Consider the following 17,302-nt stretch of genomic DNA (forward strand, 5'->3'; position numbering starts at 1 on the left):
ATATTGTTTCTATTTGTGGTTGTTTAGTGTTTTTGCGGTCATATTGTTTCTATTTGTGGTTGTTTTGTGTTTTTGCGGTCATATTGTTTCTATTTGTGGTTGTTTTGTGTTCTTGTGGTCATATTGTTTCTATTTGTGGTTGTTTTGTGTTCTTGTGGTCATATTGTTTCTATTTGTGGTTGTTTTGTGTTCTTGTGGTCATATTGTTTCTATTTGTGGTTGTTTTGTGTTCTTGTGGTCATATTGTTTCTATTTGTGGTTGTTTTGTGTTCTTGTGGTCATATTGTTTCTATTTGTGGTTGTTTTGTGTTCTTGTGGTCATATTGTTTCTATTTGTGGTAGTTTAGTGTTTTGTGGTCATATTGTTTCTATTTGTGGTTGTTTTGTGTTTTTGTGGTCATATTGTTTCTATTTGTGGTTGTTTTGTGTTTTTGTGGTCATATTGTTTCTATTTGTGGTTGTTTTGTGTTTTTGTGGTCATATTGTTTCTATTTGTGGTTGTTTTGTGTTTTTGTGGTCATATTGTTTCTATTTGTGGTTGCTTTGTGTTTTTGTGGTCATATTGTTTCTATTTGTGGTTGTTTTGTGTTTTTGTGGTCATATTGTTTCTATTTGTGGTTGCTTTGTGTTTTTGTGGTCATATTGTTTATATTTGTGGTTGTTTTGTGTTCTTGTGGTCATATTGTTTATATTTGTGGTTGCTTTGTGTTTTTGTGGTCATATTGTTTCTATTTGTGGTTGTTTTGTGTTTTTGTGGTCATATTGTTTATATTTGTGGTTGTTTTGTGTTTTTGTGGTCATATTGTTTATATTTGTGGTTGTTTTGTGTTTTTGTGGTCATATTGTTTATATTTGTGGTTGTTTTGTGTTTTTGTGGTCATATTGTTTATATTTGTGGTTGTTTTGTGTTTTTGTGGTCATATTGTTTATATTTGTGGTTGTTTTGTGTTTTTGTGGTCATATTGTTTATATTTGTGGTTGTTTTGTGTTTTTGTGGTCATATTGTTTCTATTTGTGGTTGTTTTGTGTTTTTGTGGTCATATTGTTTCTATTTGTGGTTGTTTTGTGTCTTTTCTGTCCAGTAGTACCACAGTGAATGCATAGTCCTGACAGTGAAGCACAGAGGGGGAAGTATGATGCTATGAGGATGGAGAAAACTGTAAAAGGTGCATTCTGGGTAAACTTTAAAGACTCATGTAAACATGTGTGATAGTTAGAGATGATGAAAGGACCAAAAACAATAATTTTTAGCTCAATTCTGATACCAGACTCATATTTTCTGTCAAGTCTAATAGAGGCATGGTTGATTTTTCATGCAGTGATCCATCATGATGTTGTTCTCTTTTCAGCCTGTCCTCTGCTGACTAAGTAAACCTGAACGTCTGACGTCAGAGTGGGAACAGGAGGAGATGACTAACTGACCTCATCTCCATGTGCCAGCGCTGCTCATCGTCTCGCTGCCTCTTCAGAACCGCCTTCTGCTTCTGCTTCTTCAGCTTGCTCTCCTGCAGCTTCCTGGCTCTGTTGCTGGGCTTAATCTCCACAGGAAGCTCTGGGTTCACCTTCTTCTGCAGAGGGACAGACAGAGGACGGAACAGACGCAAAGAGAACGTCAGGACAATGTTGGTGCACAGGTGTTCGTGTTCTTTGTCAGACTATTCCCATAATCCTGCAGGCAGATAGCGAAAAATCTTTCTTTATCTAGGGTTTCTATGCACAGTAAGGCCACAACTTCTAACCTCAAAACAACAAACTACAGAGACAAGGTCCAGTCAATCCTCCCAGCAGCTCAGCAAAGAACCTCTAGAACACGGGGGCCTGCGGGCCAAAAGTGGTCCTCCAGAGGGTCCAATCCGGCCCTCAAAGTGTAAAAATTACAGAGAAGACATTAACTGCAGATTGTAAATTAGTAAAACTATATTGCGACCTACCGTCCTTTCATTGCGACCTACCGTCCTTTCATTGCGACCTACCCTACCGTCCTTTCATTGCGACCTACCGTCCTTTCAATGCGACCTACCCTACCGTCCTTTCAATGCGACCTACCGTCCTTTCAATGCGACCTACCGTCCTTTCAATGCGACCTACCCTACCGTCCTTTCAATGCGACCTACCCTACCGTCCTTTCAATGCGACCTACCCTACCGTCCTTTCAATGCGACCTACCCTACCGTCCTTTCAATGCGACCTACCCTACCGTCCTTTCAATGCGACCTACCGTCCTTTCATTGCGACCTACCGTCCTTTCAATGCGACCTACCCTACCGTCCTTTCAATGCGACCTACCCTACCGTCCTTTCAATGCGACCTACCCTACCGTCCTTTCAATGCGACCTACCGTCCTTTCATTCCGTCCTTTCAGATGTAAATTAGCATTGTTGCTATAATCTGGCATATTTGCATCTAAATAAACGTGCACTGTCTCTATTAAATAAAGAAACAAATACTTAAATTAAATAAACCAACCTGCTCCTTGTCAAATAATGGCTAAAATACTTTATTTTGGTCATGTTTCTAACCAAATAAGGTAGAAAGAGGACTGTTTTTACTGTATTATAGAGTTCCAGGGTGGATGATGAACTTTGGGGAAACTTTTTGCAAACACAGCCTAAATACATGAAAGTTCCTCTCATGTAAAATACCATTTATCTTGAAAAGCATGCCTCTCAGCTGTGCCTGTAACTCTATGAGCAGTGAACAGGAATCTGTGACTTTCTTACTTTGTACTGCAGCCGGTGTCTTCTCCCCTTCAGGTGCATGTCTTTAGCGTTGGGGTCGTTGAAGCTGCACTCGCATAGTTTACAGTGGAACCGGATCACTTTCCCGTCATCGTTACGGACCTGAAAAAAACCACAGTGCAGGTAAATACGCACAGCAACACAGGAGCACCACTTCAGCACTAACATCATCTGGATAAATGCAGCTCTTTATACAAAAACGAACCACATCCTGCAGTAATTACTGTAAAAACCTGCTCTGTTCACTTGGTTCCTGGAGATTTCCATGCAGGACAAAGTATATAAACATGAATATAAACTCAAAATAGCAAATAAACAGAGCCCAGCAGCAGGGGTTGGATCCAGCTAGTTGCACTGATGGGACGTGGCTATTTCCTGCCTACCTCCTCTACGTAGTCGTGTCCCACCGGCTGGATGTCCCCCTGTCCTCCAGCTCTGTCTCCGTCCTCGTCTTCGCTCTGAGGCTCCATCTTCTGAACCGACAGCTGCACAGGTTCTTCCTGTTTTGCTGCTGCTGCAACAACCGCCGACGCCGGAGCCGGAGCTGCAGCTGGAGCTGGAGCGCTGGTCGGTTTGTTGGCTGTGAAGAAGGCCAGATTTTGCAGAGATTATTTAATGAACGACACATTTCACACTCCTCTGGAGAACCAAGGGAAGCTGTAAAAGCGAGTACGCAAGTTTCAGGATAGCTGATATTCTCCATTTTTATGATTGTTGGTATTACTATCGTTTTAAACTAATTCCTGATGAAATAAATTAATTAAAATGTGCCATTCTGGCTCCGATTTTATGGAACGTCACAACAGCCGATCAACATTGAGGGATTTATCTTGAAAAGAATTTGTAAAGCATAAAAAAAAAACTTGAATGAATGAAAAAACTGAATTCTACATTTAAATTCATACATATTCTTATCTTTATGTCGCGGACTGTACACCCCCTGTCAAAAGTTTTAGGACGCTTTCTCATTCATTTGAATGAGAAAGCGTCCTAAAACTTTTGCCAGGGGGTGTACATTGTATAGTATTAAGCTTTGTTTGCTCCATATTCAATGTTTAAGCAAAACATCTGAAAATGTTCATTGTTATATTTGGAGGAAGATTCTTTAAATAAATATCAATGTTGGCCTGTGACTTTGTCCAAGTTTTAAATTTTGGCCCACTGTGTGTTTGACACCTCTAAACAATTAAATGAAAGCTGTTAAAATGATGCTTTTAAGCTGAAATGTGGGTGCAAAATGTGCACTGTTCGGTTGTGTTACATCGTAAATATTATTATGAGAACAGTAATGTGGATTAGAGAATATTTGATGTAAAAACGGCTCGGATGAGGAGGAAAACTGTTGATATTTATCCGCAGAACAACTCGACTAACTTACAAATGACAGTGATTTTGGAAGGAGCTGGTTTCTTGACCGGCGGCGCTGTTTTCACCGCGGTGTGCACGGGAACTTGTTTGGGCGTTACAGCAGGAGTCGAGGTGGTGGAGGCCGAAGCAGGAGCCGAGGAGGAGGAAGAGGAGGAGGAGGAGGAGACCGGAGGCTTCCCAGCTGTGGTGGTCGTGACAACCGGAGCAGAATTCACCAGCACCGGCTCAGTGGAAGGTATAGGTTTGCCAAGCTTGGTGTGAAGTTTCACCACCTTTCCGACAAAGACACACACAGAGAGAGACGACCATGTGAGGCTGCCGACACTTAATCTCATCCCACAATCCCTCGGGGAGCTTTTGTTCCAGCACTTGGCAGCTCAGATGGAACATCACATGAGAACACCGCAGTCGTGTCCAGACGTTAAAGCGTGTCAGCCGGCGGCATTTTGTGAGAAAAAAAAAAAAGGCATTCACTGCAAAAACTCCAAATCTTATCGAGTCTATTGGTCTTATTTTTAGTCAAAATGTCTCATTCCACTTGATTTAAGATAAATTCACTAAAGTGACATTTCAGCAGATGGAGGGACTTTTTTAACCCTCGTGTCGTCCTGCAGGTCAAAATTAATCCGTTTTAAAGTTTGAAAATGTGGAAAAAATATATATTTTCACAGTGAAACTTCGGATGTCCACATTTTCAACATTTTTGAGAAAGTTTCGGACATTTTTTGGTTGAAAAAAGAAATATTAAAAATTTTTTCTGATATATATGGAATCACTTTAGATATTTTTAGAATTTTTTGGAAGATTTTTACTCATTTTTTGAAAATATTTACAAGAATTTTCTTGCCAAATTTGGGGGATTTTTAAAATAAAAATTTTAAGAGAAATTTTTAAGGAATTATTGGAATTTTCTTCTTGCAGGTTTTTCAAATTTTCAGAAATTTGGGGAATTTTTTTGCTGAATTTTTGGATTTTTTTGAAACAAGGAAGCAATATTTCTAGTGTCTCTAAATGAGGACAACAGGAGGGTTAAGACAATGCATCTTAAATATGTTGTTAAGTCAAACGGTCTTGAAATTATCTTGTTTTGATTTGTATTTTAAAAGAAAACTCTAAATAAGTTTAATAAATCTCAAATTAGGAGGTTACATGAAAGCAAAAATCTATTATTGAGTGAAAAAGTACTATTTTTTTTTAGCATGTCTGGCTTATTTTAGAACACCTAAGCTTGACAATCCTGGTAAAATGTCGCTTAGAATAAGTTTTCCAGCTAATTTTAACATCTCAGTATTCTAAATATCACGTCTTATTTCAGGAAATCTTACCAAGCCATTGTTCACTTTTTCTATTGGCAGATTTGTTCACTTATTTCAAGGTAAAAGTTCCTTGAAATAAGTTTTGTTTTCTTGTTGTGAGAAGGGCGTTATTCCAGTGTTGTGTCTCTGCTAACCTTTTGGTGTTTGGCCCCGCGGATGTGGGCAGCGTAGGCGTCCACTCCGGTGCAGGAAACGTCGCACAGCTCGCAGCGTAACTGGGTCTGGACCCCCCTTGGCCCGTTGCTGGTCCCCGTTTGACCCCCAGACTTCAGGGCCGCTTCCTTTTTCTTGTGCTTCTGGCCCTCCAGGTGCTCACGGTACGTCTAACGCAGAAAAACCAAAAGATAGAGCAACAGATCAGACTACTGCTGAAGTAGTGTGATCAACTGTATGTAGAGCAACCTTAAATAATATACAGCAATTTTAATTAATACAGAGCAACTTTAATGTAGAGCAACCTCAACTAATATAGAGCAACTTTAATGTAGAGCAACCTTAAATAATATACAGCAACCTTAACTAATATAGAGCAACTTTAATGTAGAGCAACCTTAAATAATATACAGCAACCTTAACTAATATAGAGCAACTTTAATGTAGAGCAACCTTAAATAATATACAGCAACCTTAACTAATATAGAGCAACTTTAATGTAGAGCAACCTCAACTAATATAGAGCAACTTTAATGAATGTAGAGCAACTTTATTGAATGTAGAGTAATTTTAACTCATTTAGAGCAACCATAACCAATATAGAGCAACTTTAAATAATACAGAGCAACTTTAATTAATGCAGAGCAACTTTAATGTAGACCAACCTTAAATAATATAGAGCAACTTTAATTAATGTAGAGCAACTTCAACTAATACAGAGGAACTATAATTCATTTTGAGCAACTTTAACTCCTTCAGAGCAACTTCAATTATTTGTAGAGCAACTTTAAATCATATAGAGCAATTCTAACTCATTTCTGGGCAATTTTAAATAATATAGATCTACTTTAACTAATATAGAGCAACTTTAACTAATATAGAGCGATTTAAACTTATTTAGAGCAATTTTAACTACTTTAGAGCAACTATAACGAATATAGAGCAACTTTAAACAATACAGAGCAACGTTAAATAATATAGCGCAGTTTTAAGTCATTCTGAGCCACTTCAACTAATAAAAGCAACTTTAACTAATATAGAGCAATTTTAATTAATGCAGAGAAACCTTTAATAATATAGAGCAACTTTAACGCCTATAGGGCAACTTGAACTAATACTATCAACTTGAACTAACATAGAGAAACTTTAATGAATGTAGAGCAACTTTAACTAATATAGAGCAATTTTAACTCATTTAGAGCAACTATAACTAATGTAGAGGAACTATAATTCATTTTGAGCAACTTTAACTCCTTCAGAGCAACTTCAATTATTTGTAGAGCAACTTTAAATCATATAGAGCAATTCTAACTCATTTCTGGGCAATTTTAAATAATATAGATCTACTTTAACTAATATAGAGCAACTTTAATTAATGTAGAGAAACTTTAAATAATATAGAGCAATTTAAACTTATTTAGAGCAACTAACTACTATAGAGCAACTTTAACTAATATAGAGCAACTTTAATTAATGTAGAGCAACTTTAATTAATGTAGAGCAACTTTACATATAGAGCAATTTAAACTTATTTAGAGCAACTAACTACTTTAAAGTAACTATAATGAATATAGAGCAACTTTAAATAATACAGCGCAGTTTTAAGTCATTTTGAGCAACTTCAACTAATAATAGCAACTTTAATTTTTCTTCATACCGTTCAAAAGTTTGGGGTCACTTAGAAATGTCCTTATTTTTGAAAGAAAAGCAGTTTATTTCAATGCAGATAGGATTAAATTAATCAGAAACAGTCACAGACATTGTTAAAGTGTTTTTAGCTCATGTGCTTCATAAAATAATCTAACATATTTATATCCATCCATGTACATGATGTGCTGAAGCCCTTTCAGAAGGCAGGATCTTATTGCTTCGGCTCCGTGTTATTCTTAATCGCCTACCTGAGGGCCTGCACAGCTGATCTTGCAAATGTCACAGTAATGCAGCTGTGGCTGCTTGGGAGGCCCTTTCGGCTTCTGCAGCTTGCTCTGGTGAAATGTGGGCTTTTTGTACGCGTTTCCGGTCGCAGCCGTCACCATGTTGCTGCCCGAGTTGCTCCAGGACGAGCTGGTGAGCTGCTTGGGTGGCGGCTGGATGGGAGGCTGCTGCTGCTGCTGCTGCTGCGACTGCTGCGGTGGAGGCTGCGGCTGGGACAGAGTCTGCTGAGCCGGCTGGTAATAGGAGGGGGTGGATGCAGAGCAGTAGCCGATTGAATCATAACTGGAGTAGCTGATGCCTGAGGGGGAAGAGGACGGAAAGTTAGCGAAGGAAAGAAAAGGAAAAGGCAGCAGGATGTGGGTCAAACACGAACATGCAGCAGGAAGACGAGCAGTAAGCTGCACTTTAGCTTCACCAGGGAGGACGTCCAGCCTGCTCTGATGTCATCTTTATACCCTCATGTCGTCCCGTGGGTCAAAACTGACCCGTTTTAAATTTTGAAAAAGTGGAGAAAAAAATATTTTCACAGTGAAACTTCTGATCTCCATATTTTCCAACATTTTTGGGAAATTTTTAACATTTTTTGGTGGAAAAAAAATGTTTCTTAAGAACATTCACAAAAAAAAATCTATCAAAATCCAGTGAATTTCTCTGGATTTTGGTTGATTTTTTTTGTGAATGTTCTTAAGAAAATATTAGAAATTTTGCTGATATTTATGGAATCACTGTAGATTTTTTAGGATTTTTCAGGAAGATTTTTACTCATTTTTTGAAAATATTTACAAGACTTTTCTTGCTAAATTTGCGGGATTTTTTCTAAAATAAAACTTTAAGGGAAACTTTAAAGGAATTACTGGACTTTTCTTCCTGAAGGTTTTGCAAATTTTTCTGAAATTTGTGGAATTTTTTTTTGCTGTTTTTGGAGTTTTTTTCAGACGAAGAAACAATTTTTTTGGTGCCCATAAATGAGGACAACAGGAGGGGTAAATAATAGTTTCTCAATGCAGAACTTATATGCAAAGATAATTCTGGTTTTATAGCATAAAAATAAAATGACTATAAAGTCAAACAAGGGAAAGAAACGCCACAAAATATTACACATAAAATAAAATACAAACAGTTTTCTCAGGGAAATTCAAGCATTTTATTATAGTAAAACTATTATAGTAAAGATTCACAAAAAAATCAGCCAAAATCCAGCGAATTTTGCTGGATTTTGGCTGATTTTTTGTGAACATTCTTAAGGAAACATTTTTAACATTTCTTTTTTTTTTAACCAAAAAAATTTTCACAAATTTACCAAAAATGTTCAAAATGTGGACATCAGAAGTTTCACTGTGAAAATATATATTTTTCCCCACATTTTCTAACTTTAAAACGGGTCAATTTGACCCACAGGACGACACGAGGGTTAATGGGGTGCACCAGTATTTTTGTAATTTGCTCCTCCTTGTGCTTTATTTTAATCTTATTACATCCTGTGTGTGCGTGTGTGGCTTTTTTAGCGTGTGAACTTCCTGTGGGATGAATGAGCTTCCGTCTGGTCTCACCGGAGTAGGACGTGGCCGAAGCGGTGGAGCTGAACGAGGTGCCGAGCGTGTAGGACGAGATGGGCGTGGGAGGCTGCTGGACGCTGGTGGACGCCGGGTAGATGTTGTAGCTGGTGGACACGGAGCTGGATGGAGCCAGAGGTTTGAGGGCGGTGACCTGCCTCTGAGGAGGAGGAGGCTGGCTGTAGACGGTGGAGGGAGCTGGACTGTAGGCGCTCTTTACTCCGACTGAAACACAAACAGACAGAGAGGAAGGACGTCAGAGGGGCAGAAAACAGCCTCTTTGGCAGGATCCTCATTTCACTAACAAATCAGCACCAGACACACTTCACGCTGGACTGTGCAAACATTTGGATATCTCTCTCAGATTTGTCCTGAATTCACTTTGCAGCAGCACAATGAGCCTTCTACGTTACTTTCTAGGTTTTCTGTGGGTGAAAATTAGCCCTAGCCGCGCTACACCCATGTTCTGAAGACGCAAGGGTCTGGGAACGCTCGACAGGGAGGGAGGCGGGCTAAAAGGTTGTCTATCAAATCACTCTGCAGCAACTGGGTAGGTATACAACCAATCAGTGCAACGAATAGGCTGACGTAGTTCCTAGAGCGCCGGCAGATTGTGGCTAAGGCCCATTAGCTTCCCAACCAGCGGAGCCAACTGGTATATTAAGGATTTGCCATATCCCGTCAGCATAAGTCCAAATACGTCTTTCTTCTCAATGAAACACTTCAGTGCCGTCCTTTGTTTATCTTTCAAGTTGAATTTTAGCTTCAAATCTTTAAGGGCTGTGGCCAAAGTCGAGTCCAAAGATAACTGTTTATTGTGCGCCGGTTGTTTGTCAGAATCGTCGCGCCTCTGTCGTCACTTAGTTACGCCCGCCTTCTGACTCTACACTTCATGGTGATTGGTCCGGCCAGTTTTAGGAGAATCCAGCCTCGAGCCTTATGGAGGGTAACTAGACCCACCCTGGCAGAGAATTAAATTCGTTGCCGTGGGTTGTCTAGTGCGGCTAGACTAGGTGAAAATACAAAAAAATCTAAAATCTGAGGGCATGAAATTCTTGGGATTCAACTGAAATATTCTGTTTCGGGTCCCAACAACAAATAAGTAAAGCTCTGAACACAATCTAAGACAGTAGAGATAAAGTAGTTCAGTGGAATAAATGGGGCTCGTTTGAATTCTCAGTTTATTTCAAAACTTGATCTTGAAGAGGTGAGGTTTTATGAGGGATTTAAATCTAAACAAAAGATGTCAAATCAAATGATGAAGTGATTTTGATGAAATATCACGATTTGAAGCTTAAATTTGGTTTAGCGCGTCACACACAAGCGGTTCAGGAGGTAAAATCCGAACATTCTCTGTTGTTTTTTTTTAAAGTTTCCGGCTCTGACAAATGATGTAATTTTGCAGATTCTGTAAAGACAACACGCTTTTCAGACCTGCTGTTGGGTTTCAGAGAGCTAATTAATCATCCTATCCCAAGTAGGTAAAGCAGTTTGATGCCTGAGTGACAAGGAAACAGAAAAAAGCTAATTAAATCAAGTTAAATGATCAATAACCCAGTTATTTCCTCTGTCTGTGTCTCTAGTAGGACACAATTATGTTTAAAAAATGCAGAAATATCTGCACTTACTGCAAGCATGCCAACGTCTGCTGTGCACGTAGAGCAGAAAACAACCTTCATTAAGTAAAGTGACTGTCAAGGCTCTAAAACAAACTGTGGGTGCACTTTCTAATGTTGCTTTCTACTACTGTGGAACAATCATTCACTGCTTGACATTTTATTCCCACTTTTTTTCTCCCAAACTGAAGCCTGCTCTCCTCCTGTTTTCCATAAGACTGAATATTAACTCAGCTGTGGACCCAGTTTAGGACAAAAATCTGGGTTTGAACTTACAGGCGACACCGTCTGAAGCTCCCTTTAATCATCAGGATGTGTTGTGCTAAAGCAAGCAAAGAAAAAGGCCTAAAATGCACCGAGACACGTTAAAAGAGTTGGTTTAACCAGTTAAAGGCTCATTCATTGTAGATATGTCAACAGCAGAGCAATGCTGTCTCCAATAGCAGCTAAGATGCCTTCTATTGATCTGGTGATTGCCTTTAGTCCATTAACCAAACATTCAGTAATGATTCTCTATCAGAGCTGAAACTAAAGCAGCTTTGGAGCCAGATACAGACCACTCAGCTCTTTTAATCCGGTGTAAATTCAATTTATTATCGTCTCTACGGATTTGTCTCCAAGTCAAATCCCACTGTGATAAATTTACAGATGCACACACCTCTCTGGTCCATAAACACTGGTTGCTTCCCAGCTTAGAAACATTCAGGAGAGATGCATTTAAAACCCTCTTTTACACTCTGTAGGTGAAACAAACCTCCCTCCCCAGCTCGGTTTGAAGCTACCGATACGACTAAACAATGTTCTGGCTTTTGCTACCGTCAGCTGATCAAACCCACTTTGTTTAAAAAAAAAAAAAAAAAAAGCACATCCTTTAGGGGGAAATTGTTCAAAGCTGAAAAAACACTTTCTTCTTCTTCATGCTCTTTTAATAATGTTAGCTCTAGGGATGGGAGTGTATGATAGATTAATCAATTCCTGACCTTGGATACGGACCAGATCCATCTTCTTCTTCCTCTATTTAACCTTTTGTGAACATGCACGTGGAAAAAATCTATTCATGCACAATCATATGTTCTAAAAAGAAAACCCACGCTGATTTCTAATGGAATATCTCCATAGAGGTACAGAGGAACATTTCCAGCAACCATCACTCCTGTGTTCTAATGCTACATTGTGTTAGCTAATGGTGCTGAAAGGCTCATTGATGATCAGAAAACCCTTGTGCAGTTATGTTAGCACATGGATAAAAGTGGGAGTTTTCATGGAAGATATTAAATTGTCTGGATGACCCCAAACTTTTGAAGGATAGTGTATAATTTTTCTGAAAAGCCTGTTTAAAGTGGAGGCACATGATGGCAGTCAAGAGCTACAAAATTAACATCGTGTACAAGAAAGAATCAAAAAACAAGAAGATACAGTCGTAGCTAGAATGTTTTCATGACCACTGGGAGATAAACATTTGCTTCATGGAGATTCAAACTAGTAGGGCTGTCCCGAATAGTGGTTTCTGGTCTCCGGATATTTGGGCCCTATTAAAGACGAATATCCGAATATTCGTTCCGCCTCATAACGTCCGACGGAGTGGGGGGTGATGTGGCGGAGACGGCCCAATTGAGTATTTGGATCCATTCGTCTGGTCTCCTGGATGCAAATTTTGCACACTGCCTTCGTTTTGTCTTCAGTTAAACAGAAGAACATTCGGATACCAAAATTAATATCTGGACACCGCCGTAGCGAAAGAATATTCGGATATTCGGGATATTCGGGTCCAGCCCTACAAAGTAGTGCAAATATTGAATTCAGTGTCAATCAGCAGCTGGACGATCATCTCTGGTGATGGGAGGAGGTTCTGCAGCTGCCACCAAGACACCAGCAGTTTTTGAAGTGAAAGAATCACGTCGGAAGCACCAGAAACATGCTCCCTTTTCTCTTTAGCATTCCTGTGGTGTTCTACTGACAACACAGAGATCTCCTGTGACCTCCTGAGCTGTCTGATGTCGAACCGTGGCTCGACATCATGCAAATTCTCTAATCCACCGTGCATCCAGTCAAACACAAGCTTTAAGGCCACAACAACACATCTGTGTCTCTCCGCCTGCCTCTCACCACATTCATCTCCCTGTGACTCGTTCCTCTTCACCACAATCTCGTTTAAGCTGAAGGTTCGACGTTGCGACGTTCACATGAGCGGATTTCTAAGGAGCGTTACAATCTCTGCCTCATTATTTCTCCAATGCAACGCTTTTCTTTTGAAGTGTAATTATTATTGCACAGCCTTGAGGGACAGTCACAGTACATTGACTGCATGTACAGCATCAGCATGTGGCAAATACAAACTACTGAATGTTGAAGGTGTTGCAGGAGCATAAGGAGCAGAGCACAGCGGCACAAGGAGACGACTTTCATGAGGACGGCGGCCACATTTCTATCAGGTTTTTCATTTTATGGGCCCAGAAAGACGTTGAGATCCAGCTGTAAGAGTTCTCAGTCATCGTATAGTTTCCCACGCTCACTTCCTCTTTGCTGCTGTAATGTGCATGCCCAGTGCAGAATCCGATTACTCAATTAATTGCACTGCAAAAACTCAAAATCTTACCAAGTCTGTTTGTCTCATTTTTCATCGCAATGTTTCATTCCACTTGATTTAACATAAATTTACTAAACAAGAGACATTTCAGCAAGACAGAGGGACTTGTTTTAAGACATCGCATGTTAAATATCTTGTTAAGTCGAACAATCTTGAAATGATCCTGTTTTAAGCCTCGTTGTTCTCCTGCAGGTCAAATTGGCCCATTTGAAGTTTGAAAATGTAAAAAAAATAACCATTTTTACATTGAAAACTTCCACATTTTCAAAGTTTTGGGGGAAATTTTTGAACATTTTTTGATGGAAAAAAAAAGAAAGGTTAAAAAATGTTTCTTTTAGAACATTCAGAAAAAAATCAACCAAAATCCTGTGAAATTCGCTGGATTTTGTTTGATTTTTTTCTTGAATGTTCTTCAAGAAAATATTACAAGTTTTACTGATATATGCAATCACATTAGATATTTTTAGGATTTTTTTTGGGAGATTCTTATTCATTCTTGAAAATATTTACAATTTTCCTTTTTTTAAAAATTATTTTTTAAATTTTAATTTCAAATTTAGGGATTTAAAGGAAACTTTTAAGGAATTTTCTTCTTAAAGATTTTGCAATTTTTTTTTTATAAATTTGGGGAATTTTTTTTGCTGAGTTTTTGGATTTTTTTCAGACAAGGAAACAATTTTTTGGTGCCGTAAATGAGGACAAGAGGAGGGTTAAGACACCTAAGCTTGACAGTCTTGGTAAAATAGAGCTTAAAATAAGTTTTCCAGCTAATTTTAAGATCTCAATATTCTAAATATCACATCTTATTTCAAGAAATCTCATCAAGCCAGTTTTCACTTCTTCTATTGGCAGATTTTTTCACTTATTTCAATGTAAAGTTCTTTGAAATAAGTTTTTTCTCTTGTTTTGAGAGGGGCATTTTTTCCAGTGTGCCAGAATAATCGATAGAACACTCGACTTTAGCTGCAGCGCTATCATCTACCCACCCTAGAATATGCCAAAACTACAGCACTGACTTTTCACCCAACACCGACTGTAACACGAGACACAACGGGGAGATGAAAGCACTCACCAGTCTGGTAGTAGTTATCTGTAGGCGTCCTCTGAGCCGTGGCTATACTCGTCTGGTAGTACTGTTTGTTGTCGTAGGTCGTCACGGCAGCGGGGCGTCCATAACTGTAGTTGTCCTGCTGGTGTTTACAAGAGAGGATTCACTCCATAAATATTAGTAGAACAACGCTGCAGCAGTTCACAACATGCTGGCTATGGCGGTACGTTAAAATCTTCTGGAGTGCCGTCTGCCTCGAGGTGGGCTCTGTGAAGCAGGATTTGGGTTTAGGGAGCTGACTTCAGCTTTAACTCTGTGGTTTCAGAGCTAACTTGTGGGCAAACGTGTATTAAAACACCTCCTGCTAACCAGCTCCCTTAAAAAACAAGCACCAGTATTTTATCCTGCTGGGCCACATTCAGCCCAGTTTGATCTGAAGTGGGCCAGAGCAGTTAAAATACAGCATATTAACCCAAAAAAAACTCCACGTTTTCCTTTGTTTTTGTGCAAAAAAGCATGTTCTTCAAATGTTTGCATGTAATGATCAAAACATTATGAACAACCTGAAGTTTCTTCAGAAAAATAAATCCAATTTCAACAATAATCAGCCTTAGTTTATCAATCTACACACTACAATTTACAGATCAGAGTGTCTGCAAAGGAACACAACCTTTAGTCATGATCAAAACAACAACAGTCGCACAAGAGAAAAAACTTTAAAAAAACGTTACAAAAAATGAGGCACAAAATGACAAAAATTAGACAAAAAACAACAAAAGCATGAGACAAATGACAGAAATCAGACAAAAAAAACAACAAAAGCTTGAGACAAATGACAGAAATCAGACAAACAACAAAAACATGACAAATGACAGAAATCATACAAGAAAACAACAAAAACATGAGACAAATGACAAATCAGACAAAAAACACAAAAATATGAGACAAATGACAGAAATCAGACAAAAAACAACAAAAAAAAGACAAAATATTACAGAAATGAGACACAAAGCCACAAAAGAGCAATGAGCAATATATCACTTTATGATCAAAACAACTTGTCTAGAAATTATTTTAAATTTACAATCTGCAGTTAATGTCTATATATATGAAGTAAGTGTTTTTTCACACTTGAACTTGTTTGATCTTTGCTTGATCCAGGTTGTTTCCTCCTGACTAGACCCTCGCTTGTGTTTATCTACTCTCAGACGTGCGTTCCTTTGGATAAAAGCTACATGAATGAAACTGTACAAGTTTATATTTTGTTCTTCTTGAGAGAAAAATGTCACTCCTTTCCACTCATATCTAGATTTAGAAACCCTGAGCTGTCTTATCAAGCCGCCCCAGACTTTAGCTGTCCCGTTTAGTGAAGCCAGATAAAAAATATTCTGGGTATGGTGAACCTGCTTCGTAGTAGAGACCCATCTGGTGTCTTAGTGGCTCTAAATAAAGCCACAAAAAGAAAATCCAACATGAAACTGAGGAGCAGAAATTACAGGAGAAGCAAAAAGAGCGACTGACCGTGTCCGAGTATACCTGGTACGTCTGGGGGGTGGTGGTGGGCTGAGGGGGGTCCGGCTGCCTGTAGCTGTAGTCTGGAGGCGCCTGGTGGCTCTGATAGGCCGGATAGGAGGCCGAGGCCACGGGTCGGGCCGCCTGGACCGGAGCCGGAGAGTAGGAGGCCGTCACCGCATGAGCCACGGCCGGAGCCTGCTGGACGCTGTAGCTGGCCGTGGAGGGATGGGAGTAGGCCGGGGGAGGCTGGGTGCTGGGGGAGACAGAGACAGCATCAGTCTGAAAGTGACGGCAAAGTTCAGAGCAGGGACGGCAAACTCAGCTTAGTTCAGGGGCCAAATACATCCCAGTTTGATTCCACGTGGGCCGGAGCAGTAAAATCAGAGAATAACAGAACATAAATAACCAAATATTTCCCTTCATCTTAGTGCAAAACAGGACATTCTGAAAATGTTCACACACAATCAAATACCTTTTTAAAAAACATCATGAAGAACCTAAAAATTCTTTAGAAATATACGTTAAATTCCAGCAGCATTCAGCCTCAGTTCATCGTTTCTAGGGCTAGCCTGAATAGTGGTTTCTGGTCTCCGCATATTCGAGCCCTAGTAAAGACGAATACCCGAATATTCAGGGTGAGGCGGAGACAGAGACGGACTGAATATTCGGATCCGTTCGTCTGGCAACACCGGTTTTGGCGCGAGCTATCGCGCGATTTCGGAACGAGATTTGGTTTCTAGCGTCCTGAGATTTGGATACAGACCACAACAAAGAGCGATCGCCTGGTAATGTGGAGGTTTTCATTCACTTCTCATCTCTAGCATGTTGTGGGACACTCATTGAGACTATCTGAGCCGGTCAGTGTGGGAAAAAAGCACGTTAGGGCGGACTTTGACGCGGGGGGGCCAGCTGCCCCATACTTTTCGCTAGCTGAGCTGCTAGCTGAGCTGCTAAGCTGCCTGCCTGGTTAAATACTGGAGCTATGTCGAAAATTCATTTCTCCATCACTCACATGTATGAAATTACATATGGAAACAGACCCCAGGTTGAAAAAACCGAAGTTCCCCTTTAACCCTCCTGTTGTCCTCATTTACCAAAAAATATTGTTTCCTTGTCTGGAAAAAAAAAAATCAAAAAATTCAGCAAAAAATTCCCCAAATTTATAAAAATTTATAAAACCTTCAGGAAGAAAATTCCTTGAAAGTTTTATTTTAAAAACAATCCCCAAATTTGGCCAGAAATAAAAATTTTAAAAATTTTAAAAATGAAAATTGAAAAAAATTTCTAAAAATGAATAGAAATCTTCCAAAAAAATCCTACAAATATCTAAAGTGATTCCATATATATCAGTAAAACTTCTAATAATTTCTTTAAGAACATTTGGAAAAAAAAATCAACCAAAATCCAGTGAATTTCACTCCACGCTGAAGTGAAATTCAGCGTGGAGTGCAGCTTTCTTGCTATCGGATGCAG

The 17,302-nt window shown here is 39.3% G+C and overlaps 1 protein-coding gene across 5 annotated transcripts in view; it reads right to left on the reverse strand.

Annotated features, from left to right (window-relative positions):
* zfr2 (zinc finger RNA binding protein 2) overlaps nt 1-17,302 on the reverse strand; it is a 45,246-nt gene that overhangs the window by 19,850 nt on the left and 8,094 nt on the right. The window contains exons 2-10 of one of the 5 annotated variants that reach the window (XM_022208970.2): nt 15,851-16,082; nt 14,339-14,453; nt 9,061-9,288; nt 7,474-7,808; nt 5,557-5,745; nt 4,117-4,378; nt 3,122-3,318; nt 2,721-2,840; nt 1,423-1,568 (exon numbers count right to left, since the gene is read on the reverse strand). In XM_022208970.2, the coding sequence (XP_022064662.2) occupies nt 1,423-1,568; nt 2,721-2,840; nt 3,122-3,318; nt 4,117-4,378; nt 5,557-5,745; nt 7,474-7,808; nt 9,061-9,288; nt 14,339-14,453; nt 15,851-16,082 (1,824 nt within the window). Of the gene's footprint in view, nt 1-1,422; nt 1,569-2,720; nt 2,841-3,121; nt 3,319-4,116; nt 4,379-5,556; nt 5,746-7,473; nt 7,809-9,060; nt 9,289-14,338; nt 14,457-15,835; nt 16,083-17,302 lie in introns of all 5 variants that reach the window. The other 4 variants (XM_022208969.2, XM_022208968.2, XM_022208966.2 and 1 more) reach the window with 4 other exon arrangements.

The sequence above is a fragment of the Acanthochromis polyacanthus genome, chromosome 4, assembly GCF_021347895.1.
Source record: "Acanthochromis polyacanthus isolate Apoly-LR-REF ecotype Palm Island chromosome 4, KAUST_Apoly_ChrSc, whole genome shotgun sequence".
NCBI classification, from domain to species: domain Eukaryota; kingdom Metazoa; phylum Chordata; class Actinopteri; family Pomacentridae; genus Acanthochromis; species Acanthochromis polyacanthus.